The 13,996-nt window shown below is 39.1% G+C and overlaps 1 protein-coding gene across 4 annotated transcripts in view; it reads right to left on the reverse strand.

Annotated features, from left to right (window-relative positions):
* CFAP20DC (CFAP20 domain containing) overlaps positions 1–13,996 on the reverse strand; it is a 267,456-nt gene that overhangs the window by 21,208 nt on the left and 232,252 nt on the right. The window contains exon 16 of one of the 4 annotated variants that reach the window (XM_079935813.1): positions 2,999–3,185. The exons of the other annotated variants lie outside the window; for them this stretch is intronic. Coding sequence (XP_079791939.1) covers positions 3,062–3,185 — 124 coding nt within the window. The 3' untranslated portion in view covers positions 2,999–3,061. Of the gene's footprint in view, positions 1–2,998; positions 3,186–13,996 lie in introns of those variants that run through there. 4 annotated transcript variants of the gene reach the window in all.

Consider the following 13,996-nt stretch of genomic DNA (forward strand, 5'->3'; position numbering starts at 1 on the left):
AGGCTGTGCCCCCTTGTCTAGACCATGTTCTCTTCCCCTGCTCCTACCCACCCACCCCTTATGCTGGTAAAATCATATCCAACCTTCACATTTTGGCTCAAGCATCACCCTCTTGAGAAGTCCTCCTGGACGCTCGCTCTCTAATCTAGCTGAGTTCCTTTGTTACTTCTTCTAATAGAGCAACTGTGATCTTCTCTTTAAGAGCTCTTATTTGAGTTCATAATTACATCCTCATTTGTTTGATCGTTCAGTGAATGAAGTCTCCCCCACTTGACTCTACCCAGCACCTAGCAGAGTGCCTGGCACAGAATACGCACTTCCTCAATATTTACTGAATGCATGACTGTTGAGTCTCTTTGTTAGTCCAGAATACTGAGCGCCACTCAGAGGTGAATGTTTCCATGACAATAAATAACGCTGCTGTTGCAACCCACTCTTGCATTTTGCCTCTATCTTACTCTTTCTCTAGCTGCTAGGAACATGCTATTGTCTTCTCATCATGTGCTTGGTACACACACAATTTGGGGTCAACCTGGGGACACACACTTGCCTCTTTATAGCCAAGACAGAAAATTTTTAATTTTCTGCCTCAGAAAACAGCATGCTGGTTCAGAAATATGTTTACTAGGATGAAAAACTAAGAAAATGTATGTTTCTATTGTTTTGAAATTTAAACGTAAGAGCTCTCAATAGCTTTTCTTCATAGGATTCGTCTCTCATTTGAAGCAGGAAGCTCAAGCAATAAGTTGGAAACACAAACAGTATGTTGGGAACTCTTTTGCATGTGTCTTAGTATGGACTGGAGCAAGTACTAAGATGTTTCTGTTTACTTTTGGTTCGTTTCCTGCAGGAGCTCTCTAACCAGATTCTCAGTGTTCTGGTTCTGAAGGCCTTCTCCAACACTCCCAACAAGTGTTTACCTAGTCCATACTTGATTACCATCAGTGACTGTGTACTTACTACTTTCAAAGACCATATTTCATCTTCCAATAGCTTTGACTATTAGAAAGTTTTTCCTCATGTTGAGGAAAAAAATTTCCTTTTCATTCTCACCTGTTTCTCCTACTGTTACCCCTTGGGGCTTTGGAGGAACAATTCGAATCTCTCTCCAAGATGCAGTAGGAGAGAGGTAAGGAACTGTCTGTCCAGAACTCCTTCCTCTCCTTTCTCCTTGGAACAGCTCCCTCTGACCACATGACTCTGGGAATGATCATGTTCCTACATGAGCCCAGAGCCTCAGCTGACTGGCCCGTGGGTAGACAACTGACCTAATCTGAGCCAATCACTGTGCTTCCCTACAACTTCTAAAACTGGATCTGAAAAAGAAACATAGTCCCACAATGAAGATGGAAGCCAAAAGAAGTGAAACTCAGATGCCACTGGTGACCACATGTCCTGTCACATGGTAGAAGCCAGTCTTAAGAGAGAATGGGGAAGCTTAAAGTCTGGGTTCTGGGAATAAAACAGTATTGGTACCAATGAATGAACTGGGAAATTAGGGAGATGTTATAGGAGTTTGGTTTAGCACATGAAGAGCCTGAGGTCTTGGTTGTTTCTCTGTGTGAAGATGTGTTAGAAATATTTAGGATCCATTACCAGGTCCCAGTCTTAGCTCCTGAATATGCTGACATTGCTCCATACCCATTTGCCACCATTCTAATCTATGCTTTTAGAATATCTCCCTTGTTTTTCTCCCAGCCAACCTGGACTCCCTTGAATCCAGAGTGAGCTTTTCAAAATTTGCTCTTAGCGCAAAATCCCAAATTCTGCATTGGCTTAAAGCTTTGCATATTCTGATCCTTACCATCTTTACAGCACAGTTTTGTGCCTTTCCCTCACTGTCACTGCCACTCTACCCCCAGGCTTCAGATGGAGAGCCACATCCTTAGTCTCTTTTCCCATAATGGCCTGATACTATAGACTGAATGTTTATATCACCTCCCCTGTAAATTCGTATGATGAAATCTAACTCCCGATATGATGGTGTCTGGAGGCAGAGACTTTGGGAGGTGCTTAGGTCATGAGGGTGGAGATCTAATGAATGGGATTAGTGCCCTTATAAAAGAGACCCCAGAGAGCTCCCTTGTCTCTTCTCCCATATGAGATCACAGTGAGACGATAGCTGTCTATGAACCAGGAAGAGGGCTCTCACAAGACACCAAATTTGCCAGGACTTTGATCTTGGACACCTCAGCCTCCAGAACTGTGAGAAATAAATTTCTGTTATTCATAACCCACCTAGTCTATGGTATACAGTTATAGCATCCTAAATGGACTAAGACACCTAGTTTACTTTCTCCATCTTTCAGCTCAGTTTTACTTCAGAGAAGCCTTTCCTGAGTTCTAAGTCTACTGCAAGTTTAATATCAGTCAATGTTCCAGCAGAAAACACTTGGCACACTCAAATTAGGATGATTTGAGGAGGGTTTAAGAAAGGGCTTCTTACAAAGGTAAGGACGGGTATAGGAGAACCACACGGGACATTATAGAATCCTAGGGATTTTGCCATCCCCCCACCCTCAGCCTTAAGGGACAAGGGAGGAACAGTGACCAGAATCTAGAAAGAGAGAGGGCCTCCTTAAGAGGAGCTGTGCCCAGATTGTAAGTTCCCTAAGGCAGGCAATCATGTCTGTCTTCTTCACCTTGGGCTTGACACAGATACTCAGTAAATGTTTGTTGAATGAATGAATGGATACTTGTAGGAAGGCCAGAGCTATAAGAGAAAGATAAACAGGTGAGAGTGAAAAGACTGGAACGTGGATCAGTTCTCTGAGGAAGACCTGCTAGAGGGGAGGTCAGGAGAACATGCTCTGAGAGTAGTGGGAGGAATAAGAGGAGTCAGAAAAGGCGGCTAGTTGAGAATGTTATGAGAATTATTCTTCTCAGACATTTCTTCTTTTCCCTTCATAAAAGTACTCTCAGAGGATGTTTACCTTATGCTGACATCTGGAATAGGATCGTGTCTCCTCCGTAGCAAAGGTTGGGAAACACATTATGTAAACAAGTACTGTGTTTTTATCTCACATAAATCCACGTTTATTTAGAGACACGTAGCCAACAGTCATACAAAAGGAAAATCATATTCTTTCTTTCTTCTGGCCTCTACGAAATCACCTCTCCTGCCCATGGCTTTGCAAGTAAACCCGTAAAACAGAGAGGACACTGCTCTCTCCAAGGGCTCAATGCTATAAGAAATCACAAAAATCATTAACTTCTTTTACTCTGCTAAATATTCTTTATACATTGTCTGCAGAACTGAATATTTTTCCTGTTTGGCAGTATTTTCCCTTAGGTTAAGAAAGTATTAATGACACACCATCTTGAGATTATTTTACATACATCGATTCATTAGATACAGCAGATAATTTAACTCTGGAGGCGCAAATCCAGGCATCAGCCATCAAATCCACTGTAACATGTGAACAGCTAATATCCCACCTACTTGAAACAACATGGAAAAAGGCTTCTCTACACTGTTGTCAGCTTAGCTGCTTTATAATTTTACATTGAATATATGTTTATTGAGCCCCTGCAGTGTTGCAGACTTTGTGCTGTGTACTGAGGAGTAAGACATGATTCCTATCCTTGAGGAATTCAGTCTCCTAGAGACAGACTGTTAGATGAACACTTATAAGAGAGTGAAGCAAGTATTGTTAAATAGAGGTAAGCCCAGGGGACCTTTTACTGTTAGGAGAAGGGCTGTGGCAAGGCTTTTTACGTTTAGCAAAAGTGATGACAGGATTCCTCCTGAAGGATGAGAATGAGGCCACAAGATAGAGAAAAGACAGAAGGATATTCTAAAAGGGACAAACAGCATGCACCACAGCAGAAAAATGTAAAGAGCTTGAGGTCCCTCTAGCAGTGTGACGTGATGGGCACTGGGTGTTTATATATGTGTGGAATGAAGACATACTAACAATTACTGAAGAAGGCAGCGGTCTTATATGGCAAGCTAAGCAGTTCCTACTTTATTCTGAAGGCGCGGTGGATCTATTGAAGGATTTTAAGCCAGAAGAATCTTGGATTTGCATTTTAGAAACATCAGAGTGGCATCTGTGTGGAGAATGGATTGGTGGGGAATAAGAGAGGGGCCACAAAAATCAGTTAGGAGTTTGTTGTTGTATAATCTAGGCAAGAAATAATGATTTTTATTTTGGAAATTTAGTCCACATGTGTATGAAAATACATATGAGGAACACAGAACCTGCCCCTTGAAAAAATTAATCTCCATTGTATCAAATTAAGGTTGTAATATACAGCAGTCTCCTAAGAATACATCTTGTGTTTGTCATCCTGTGAGAGTGAAGGTCTCTAGAGATGGCAGTATACCTCAAGGGTCTTACACTCCAGCAAGTTATATTTTAGATTCTTTCTGTGTGTCCCATATATTACATAAGTTAAATTCGAATAGTTATTGAGTATCCATGTGCCCAACAGTGTATCAGATATACGAGGGTACTCAACAAATACAAGATATGGTCCCAGGAAAGTAGCCAAAGATATGAACAGGCAGGTCAGAAGAAAAGACATATAAATGCGTCCTGCCTCCTCCAAATATGGGAAGATATTTGACTGTGTATATAATTATAGAAATGCAAATTAAAATAATGAGATATTGTTGACACACAGCAAATTGGCAAAAGCTCTAAAGTTTGATGATACTCAGTGTGGGCTGCAGGAATGTAAATTAGTGAACAATTTGGTAATATCTATCAAAATTACCTTTGACCATGTAATCTCATTGTTAGAAACTTACTGTAAACACATACTTGCCCAAGCTCATAAAGATATGTGCATAAGGATGTTTACTACAGCATTGTCCACAGTAACAAAAAGCTGGAAACCACTGAAATGCCCGTCAGCAGAGAACTAACTGAATAAATTATGGTACATCCAAACAATGAAATAATATCCAGCAGTTAATGAAGAATGTGTTGATCGTCATGTGCAAATTCAGCAAGAGGTCCAAAAATCTATCCAGTAAAAACCCCCAAATCAAGTTGTAGAACAGTATAGAGTCTCACCCCATTTATGTTGAAAAAATACATAAACAAAACACGTTTTCTTGTATGTGCATAGAAAGTTTCTGAAGGATGCACAAGAAACTGTTAACCTGGGAGTAGGGATGTGAAGTTGAGGGTGGAAGAGTAAGACCTGTTTTTTCAGATCTATTTTTCTCGTTGAATTTTTCTCACTCTGGTTGAATTTTTTTTAAACTACTTTCTTTTTAAAAGGCAGATTCTTGCTCTTCAAGAGCTTCCAATTTGATGGCATCTATAAGAAAACTTTTCTTAAACATGGCTTAAAAATATCTATAAAAAAGTGCTTTACATGACAAGTGCTTATTGGAAACAGGAGTATTGACTGGTCCCTCAACCAATGGAGGAGGAGGGAGGAAAATGGGGTGCCTTTCTCAATGCCAACACACACCATCTGAGCTGATCCTAGCAGCCTTCTCCATTGGAAATATCAACTTCAGCGATGAAAGCAGAACATTTTGGGTCTTTATAAATGTTGGTAAAGTTCCAGGAAATTGTCAAGATTTCATTTGCATAAACAACAGCTGCCTTATCTAATGCTATAGATATGACTAAAAAAATAGGTGGTGGCTTATTATTTTTAACACATCATACACAAGCCCGATTATTAAAACAAAATGGCTCCTGAACTGAAATTTGCAACGTCAGGTCTGACAATTCAGTGATATAACTTGACAAAGAATGGTTACAATGGGAAAGATGAAAGATGCTCTACCATAGAGGGGAGGCCCGGTTAAAAGCTCAGCGGGAACACACAGCCTTTCCTCATTCTAGATGTATTCATGGGAGTGTGTGAAAAGAAGTTTAATATTATGTTTTAATCAGCTTTTCAAAGGGTCTCTTTTCTTTTTTTTTTAGTTGCTGGAAGATAAAAGGTCTCAGTGTCATGGAAAACTAAGCAGTGACTCACTTATCCTTTACCTTTCATTGGAGGGGAATACTTTTGGGGTGAAAATTCTCAAGGAAGTCAACTTATCTCCTCAAAACAGAAAAAACTAATCAAGCATTGTCTGATTAATTAGAGACACTTGAAAAAAAATGCTATCAAGGCCTACAGCTGTAATCAATTTAATCAACATGCAGAGAGCCAATCTGGCTTTCTTGATTAACAAAGATGAATGTTAAACAGGGAGTGTGACATTGTAGTGCCATTAACTAAGGCTACACACTGAGCATTTTCCCTAAATATTCCAAGTCAAGTCAGGATAAAGTGAAAACTTTCTTTTATGATGAGGGCCATGGGAATGAATATTTCAATTTTTTCCCTTGATATTTTCATGCCAGAAGTTTCATCTAAGTAGCAGAAATATCTAGTAACTTCAGAATGCTTCAATTAAGACACAAAAAAATCAACTACCTGGGAAGATCACATAATAATAAAATGAAGACAAAAAAAGTGATGTGAGTTTAGTGCCAGCTTAGTGTCATCCAAGTTGGTTATGGAATTTGGCAGGAACAGACACACCAGACACAGATGAAATTTCTCTTATTACGTTTTTAAGAGGTGAATGCAAAATGTATCTATAGAGTGCCTGTTGAGTAAATCAGAAAATTCAATTTGCTTATTTTATTTGCATGAAGTCAATTTAAATGTCAAGACGTCTAATGCTTATTAATTAGATTGGCTTATTAATGGTTTGTTTCTTGCTCTTAAAAAACCATAGTTATAACTATAAAATAATGATTATATTTTGTGTAGCAGAACTTTGCAATGCAGTCTGGAGTTTTATCAGTTGAAACAGTAATTCTCACTCTTTTGGGGGGTAAAATTCTCTTTTTTTGTGCTTGAAATTTAATAATACTGCTAAATGCTGCTAACTAGTGTGTGACAACCAGATATTTGTTGTGTGTAATGTTACCAAAATAGGTTAATTACGGAGATATGTAAGTAATTTCCCGAAAAATTACACTGAAAATAATTCAAAGTAATCTCAATGTTACTCCCATTCACTTTTTCTTAAACAGAAGTGGAAAAGAAAGAGTATACATGGCACATAATAAATATGTATGAAGTGACCTGTTGGAAGAGTTAAAGCCTATCCACTAGTACATATTGTGGTAGCTTTGATTTTGGTTGGCTGAACACTTTTCTTCTTCCTCTTCTGAGAACCTAGCTCTTCCTTCCTATGGGCAACTCACTTCATGTGGTTTGGGGTATAAGCCTTCCTTCACTTCCAGTATGGGGACAGGCTTGAGATCCAGGGTAGGCCAGAGTCCACTTTTGGGCTTTTGTTGGGTTTATGAGGAGGGTCCTGACTCATGTCTACTAAAGCATGCACTGGTGAATGACATCTATTGAGTGTATTTTCCCACCAGAAAAATAAAGGCTGAGCAAAATTGTATAAAGCTATGGTTTATTTCTCAAGAGGTCCTTCAGAACCTCTATATTTCTTTCTTTTTCTTTTTTTTTTAAACCTCTATATTTCTATGGGAGACTTAAATATTATTTTACAGCAGAAGGAGGCACATAGAATGAGGATTTTTCATTCCAAATAAACATCACTGAAGATGCAGGGGAAACAACTGTCCCTCCAAATAACAGGTTTTATCTTCTTATCGTTGGGGGACAGTCAAAAAATATCTGAATGCCTGCTCTATGCCACTTTTTTTTTTTTCTATGCCACTTTATACCTCAGTTCTAGGTGTTGACAACAGAGTGGTGACCAAGCCACAGTCCCTGCTCACATGGAGCTTATAGTTTAGGGGTGGAGACAGACAATAAATAAATATATAAATAAGTGAAGGGGTTCAGAATATATGCCATCCTAAAATATGCCAACTTGACCTAACGATTATTTTGAGCTGAAGGCAATGAGAAGAAGCAGACAAAAGAAAAACTCTCTGCTCTACCCACCTCTTCCAGGAAGGGTTAGGATGATTCTTAATCGTTGGCGACAACTCTAGACTCTTGCCAGGGATGGCACCAGAGGACTCTATACAACAAACCTTACTAACTACCTCTCATCTTCCATTAGTTTCCCCCATATATTTATCCTCCCCAAATTTGCCACCTTTGGAGGCTCAAAGTCTCTTTCCTTTGTCTTATCACTTTTCTACAAAATTTGTTGTTCTTTGGTTAAGATGCTGTATAAGCCCAAGTTCTAACCACTTCTTTGAGTTACTCATCACTGAGTTCTTCCATGTGTATGTATGCTGCACATGTTAGTAAACTTCTGCTTGTTTTTCTCTTTGTTTTGCTAATTTGTCTTTTGTCAGTCTAACTTGCAGGAGGACCTAGGAGGGTAGAGGGAAAAAGTTTTTCCTCCCCTACAGAAATGAATGATTTCAGATAGCAAAAAGTACTATAAAAATTTAAAAATAAAAGAAGATTTTGTGAGTATTTCATACAACAGCTCTAGCACAGGGTTAAGGTGCTAGGTTCTCATAAAAACTCCAACCTATTGCATATGGACCGATTCCAAATGCACAGGGAGAATGGGAACCACAGAATGTCTGATTTGGGGCCATCCCTCAGAGATGGATGTTTCTAGCATATTGGGCCTCTCAGATGAAGAAATTAAATTCACATTTAAACCCTATTTACAAAGGAAATCCTATTGCTGAGAATCCACAGACATTTTCATGTGCAGAGCACTGTACAAGGAATAATGGGGAGGCAATGGGGAATCAAAGAGAAAAATTCCATGACTTTAGATTGACCACCTCGGCTTCTAGGATTGATTTCCTAAAACCCAGCAAGGCTTGGTTGGTCCCCAAAGAGAACACTAACATATTCCTATGCTGCATATCTGTATGAACAAATGGCTAGGGTGGGACTGTAGCAACAGCAATGACTATCATCATCACAATAGAAAACATGTTGACAATCCAGGGTGGAGTTGGACATTAGATATATATTTGGGGTACCAACATAGCACATAATTAAAGTTGATTTGAACTTAAATTTCCTTTTAGCCTTGCAATATTTGGGTTAAAGTCTGTGCCTCTGTCTCCTCACTCAGAATATTGGAATTATAGGACTGACAACACTGGGTTGTGGTAGAGATTAAAGTATAATATAGCATATGGAAACTCTCACCACTCAGTGCCTGCTACAGAGATGGAGTGAATAGTGATAGGTGTAGTAATAGTGTTAGTAGTTATTATTATTTGAAATTACAGAAAAAGATTCACTCTCAATCTTATATAACACCTTTTAGAGAGTTATAAGACAACTATGTGTTAAGTGCTTTGTAAGTAAGCCCTCAGCAAATCAACAGCATAAAACTTTGCAGCCTTTTAGAACTTTAACTAGAGAAAAATTGCCTTGAAATTAGAATACAAAATAAAACCATTTAAACCTTTCTACGGAATAATTGGGACTTAATGGCGCAGAAAGAGTAAGTGGGGTTTAATTTATTATTCTAATTTAGCTCTCTGGGCTTTTGTAAAGAATAACTACAGGGTATCATTTTCATCATTACATGTGTCAGATTATCAGATGCCATATTTGTGTACTGATTTCCATTTTCTTTTCAAAGTTTGGTTATTCCTTTATGTTCACTAGTCAAATAAAACAATGATATGCTAAAAAACAAGGCTCTGTGAGGTGAATGACAGTTTAATTTTCCCCTAGTGTTGGTTGGTTGCACAAGAAAATAAAGAACTGGAGAAAGCTGGCAGGATCTTAAGTTGACTAGATTTATTTCCCAGCAGTTGCAGGGTGTATTAATTGTAACATTTTAATTAACGAAAAAAATTGTGATAGAAGGCTGATGTGGGTGATAAACGGACTTTTGATCAGATATGATGGTAAAATGCTATTTTTAAAACATATGGAGGAAATAATCAGAATTCTTTTGTTGCTGGGACCATTCTAGGGGGTAAATTGGGCTTGCCAAGGAGGGTAATAATTCTTTCCTGTCGCCAAGCTACCATCATCCTCATTATAATTATTCATGGTGTTACAGCTTCTATTCAACCTAAAGATGGTCCTTGTTCTATAGAAAACTTACATGCTAAATTGTAAAAAAGGCGGGAAGATACCGAAACACTGAAATACCAGAAAGAGCAAACTGACTATATTAGACTAAGAATTATACTAATGGTTCTTATCAATAAATTATCTTATTAAAGTGCAACATACACATAGAAACGTGCACAAATAATAAATGTACAGCTCAATGTATGATCTGAAAGTTACTATAAGCACCACCCGGGCCAAGAATAGAAGGTTCTTTCCCTCCTTCTCCTATTCATTACACTCGCTGCTCCCCCAAAGTAGCTCCGATGGTGACTTCTAACACTATCATTTAATAGGCTTGTTTTTGAACTTTGTATGAATGAAATCATACAATATGTATTCCTCAGCTGTCTGGCCTCTTTCCCTGAAAATTACATTTATAAAGCTCATCCATGGTTTTGAGTGTAAATACTATTCTGTTGTGTGAATACATCACGGTTTACTTATGCCTTTTACTACTGAAGGAGATTGTGTTGTTTCCAATCTGAGGCTACCATGAATGTGTTTATGTTGAAAATTTTTTCCTCTTCCAACTTGGGTCCAGTGGTGGGAGCCCTGCAAATTAACTGACAATAGCCAGATTAGCAGGAGAAAAGACATAGTTCATTTACACATGTATATGGGAGTTGTTCAGTAATAAGTATCTCACTGAATAGCCAGAGATGTAAGTTTATAGACCAACTTAAAGTTTGCGGGGGAGGTTAGGGCTTCAGTGGGAAAGTATGGAAGGTTCTATTAAGTTTTTTGATGCTATTGGAAATGGGCAGTCTGTCTTCATGGCAGCTGAATGTCAGCTGTATTTTCAGAAGGCTCTGCTTTAGTCAGATAAGGGAAGTTCAGATAAGATTTCTTTCTTCGTCTCTGTAGCTCAAATGTTTTCACTTTTTTTTTTTTTTTTTTTTTTTTTTTTTTTTTGCGGTACGCGGGCCTCTCACCGTTGTGGCTTCTCCCGCCGCGGAGCACAGGCTCCGGACGCGCAGGCCCAGCGGCCACGGCCCACGGGCCCAGCCGCTCCGTGGCACGTGGGATCCTCCCGGACCGGGGCACGAACCCGCGCCCCCTGCATCGGCAGGCGGACCCCCAACCACTGCGCCACCAGGGAAGCCCTGTTTTCACTTTAAAATAACCCTTCTATCAACTCTGGGGGGTCTGAGTGTGTCCCCGCAGTTTATGCATGTCTTTGAGTACACATATGTATGTATTCTACTGGCTATATATCTATGGTATGTTCAGCTTACAGAGATGCTGCCAAAATAGCTTTTCAAGGTAGTTGTATCAATTTAAACTCCCACCAGTGGTGTGAGTTCCAGTTCCTTGGTAACCTTACCAAAATACTTGGTATTGTATATTCTAGCCATTGTGATGGGGTGTAGTGGGATCACAGGACATTTTTAATTTGCATTTATCTGATTTGTAGTGAGTTTGTGCACATTTTCCTACGTTTACTGGCTATTTGGATATCTTCTTTTGTGAAATGCCTGTTCAGGTCTCTTGGCCATTTTTGCTTTCTTTTGAATTGCTTCCTTTTTCTTACTGATTTGTTGCTCTTCATATACTCTAGACATATATACTCTGGAGCCCCTCCTGTGTTGGCAATATCTTCTTCCACTCCGTGGCATGCCTTTTTATTTTCTTAAGTAGTGTCCTTTAATACGTTTCTACTTTTAATATTTTTATAATATTTTAATATTTTTAATATTTTTTTAATATTTTTAATATTTTTAAAATTTTTCCTTTATGGTTACTGAAACTTGAGACCTGTTTATAAAACCTTTTCCTACTCCAAGGTCATGATGCTACTCTTCAAAGTTGTTTTCTAGAATTTCATTGCTCAATATGGTAGTCACTAGCCACAGGTGGCTACTGAGCACTCGAAATGGAGCTAGTCTGAACTGAAATGTGCTGTGAATATAAAACACACACTGGATTTCTTTTTTTCTTTTTTTTTTTAACATTTCTAAGCCATTTTATTTTTTATTTATTTTTTATTGTGGATCCTACATTATTTTTTTTTACATCTTTATTGGAGTATAATTGCTTAACAATGCTGTGTTAGTTTCTGCTTTATAACAAAGTGAATCAGCTATACATATACATAAATCCCCATATCTCCTCCCTCTTGCATCTCCCTCCCACCCTCCCTATCCCACCCCTCTAGGTGGTCACAAAAAACTGAGCTGATCTCCCTGTGCTATGCGGCTGTTTCCCACTAGCTATCGGTTTTACATTTGGTAGTGTATATATGTCCATGCCACTCTCTCACTTCGTCCCAGCTTACCCTTCCCCATGTCCTCAAGTCCATTCTCTACATCTGCGTCTTTATTCCTGTCCTGCCCCTAGGTTCTTCATAACCATTTTTTTTTCAGATTCCATATATATGTGTTAGCATACGGTATTTGTTTTTCTCTTTCTGACTTATTTCACTCTGTATGACAGTCTCTAGGTCCATCCACCTCACTATAAATAACACAATTTCGTTTCTTTTTATGGCTGAGTAATATTCCATTGTATGTATGTGCCACATCTTCTTTATCCATTCATCTGTTGATGGACACTTAGGTTGCTTCCATGTCCTGGTTATCGTGAAGAGTGCTGCAAGGAACATTGTGGTACATGATTCTTTTTGAATTACGGTTTTCTCAGGGTATATGCCCAGTAGTGGGAGGCAACTGACCTCAAGCGACTAAAACTGTGTAAACAAAGCCTTATCAGATCCTTCAATCCTTTCCCAATGAAGCCCTACTCACTCCCGAATTCCCCCTTATTAAGCTGCTATATAAACCCTTACCCCTGGCTGTTCAGAGAGCCATTGCTGGGTCATATGGTAGTTCTATTTTTAGTTTAAGGAACCTCCATACTGTTCTCCATAGTGGCTTTATCAATTTACATTCCCACCAACAGCGCAAGAGGGTTCCCTTTTCTCCACACCCTCTCCAGCATTTATTGTTTGTAGGTTTTTTGATGATGGCCATTCTGACTGGTGTGAGGTGATACCTCATTGTAGTTTTTTTTTTTTTTTTTTTGGTACGCGGGCCTCTCACTGTTGTGGCCTCTCCCATTGCGGAGCACAGGCTCCGGACGCGCAGGCTCAGCGGCCATGGCTCATGGGCCCAGCCGCTCCGCGGCACGTGGGATCTTCTCGGACTGGGGCACGAACCCGTGTCCCCTGCTTCGGCAGGTGGACTCTCAACCACTGCGCCACCAGGGAAGCCCCTCATTGTAGTTTTGATTTGCATTTCTCTAATGATTAGTGATGTTGAGCATCCTTTCATGTGTTTGTTGGCAATCTGTTTATCTTCTTTGGAGAAATGTCTATTAAGGTCTTCTGCCCATTTTTGGATTGGGTTGTTTGTTTTTTTGTTATTGAGCTGCATGAGCTGCTTGTAAATTTTGGAGGTTAAGCCTCTGTCAGTTGCTTCATTTGCAAATATTTTCTCCCATTCTGAGGGTTGTCTTTTCATCTTGTTTATGGTTTCCTTTGCTGTGCAAAAGCTTTGAAGTTTCATTAGGTCCCATTTGTTTATTTTTGCTTTTATTTCCATTTCTCTAGGAGGTGGGTCAAAAAGGATCTTGCTGTGATTTATGTCATAGAGACACACTGGATTTCAAGGACTTAATATGAAATAAAGAATGTAAGGTATTTCATTAATACAATATTTTATACTGATTGTGAAGGGAACAACAAACAACCAGAATGGCATAAAGACTGCTTTAAATTGAAAACATATGGACAGATGCAGAAATAAATCTTATCTGAATTTCCCTTATGTGACTAAAGCAGAGCTTTTCAAGAATCAGCTGCTACAAACCCCCAACTCTGGGAAAGTCTCCAGTCAAGGAGGCAACTGACCTCAAGCGACTAAAACTGTGTAAACAAAGCCTTATCAGATCCTTCAATCCTTTCCCCATGAAGCCCTACTCACTCCCGAATCCCCCCTTTTTAAGCTGCTATATAAACCTTTACCCCTGGCCGTTCAGAGAGCCATTCCTTATT

Source organism: Stenella coeruleoalba (genome assembly GCF_951394435.1).
Source record: "Stenella coeruleoalba genome assembly, chromosome: 10".
In the NCBI taxonomy this organism is placed as follows: Eukaryota; Metazoa; Chordata; class Mammalia; order Artiodactyla; family Delphinidae; genus Stenella; species Stenella coeruleoalba.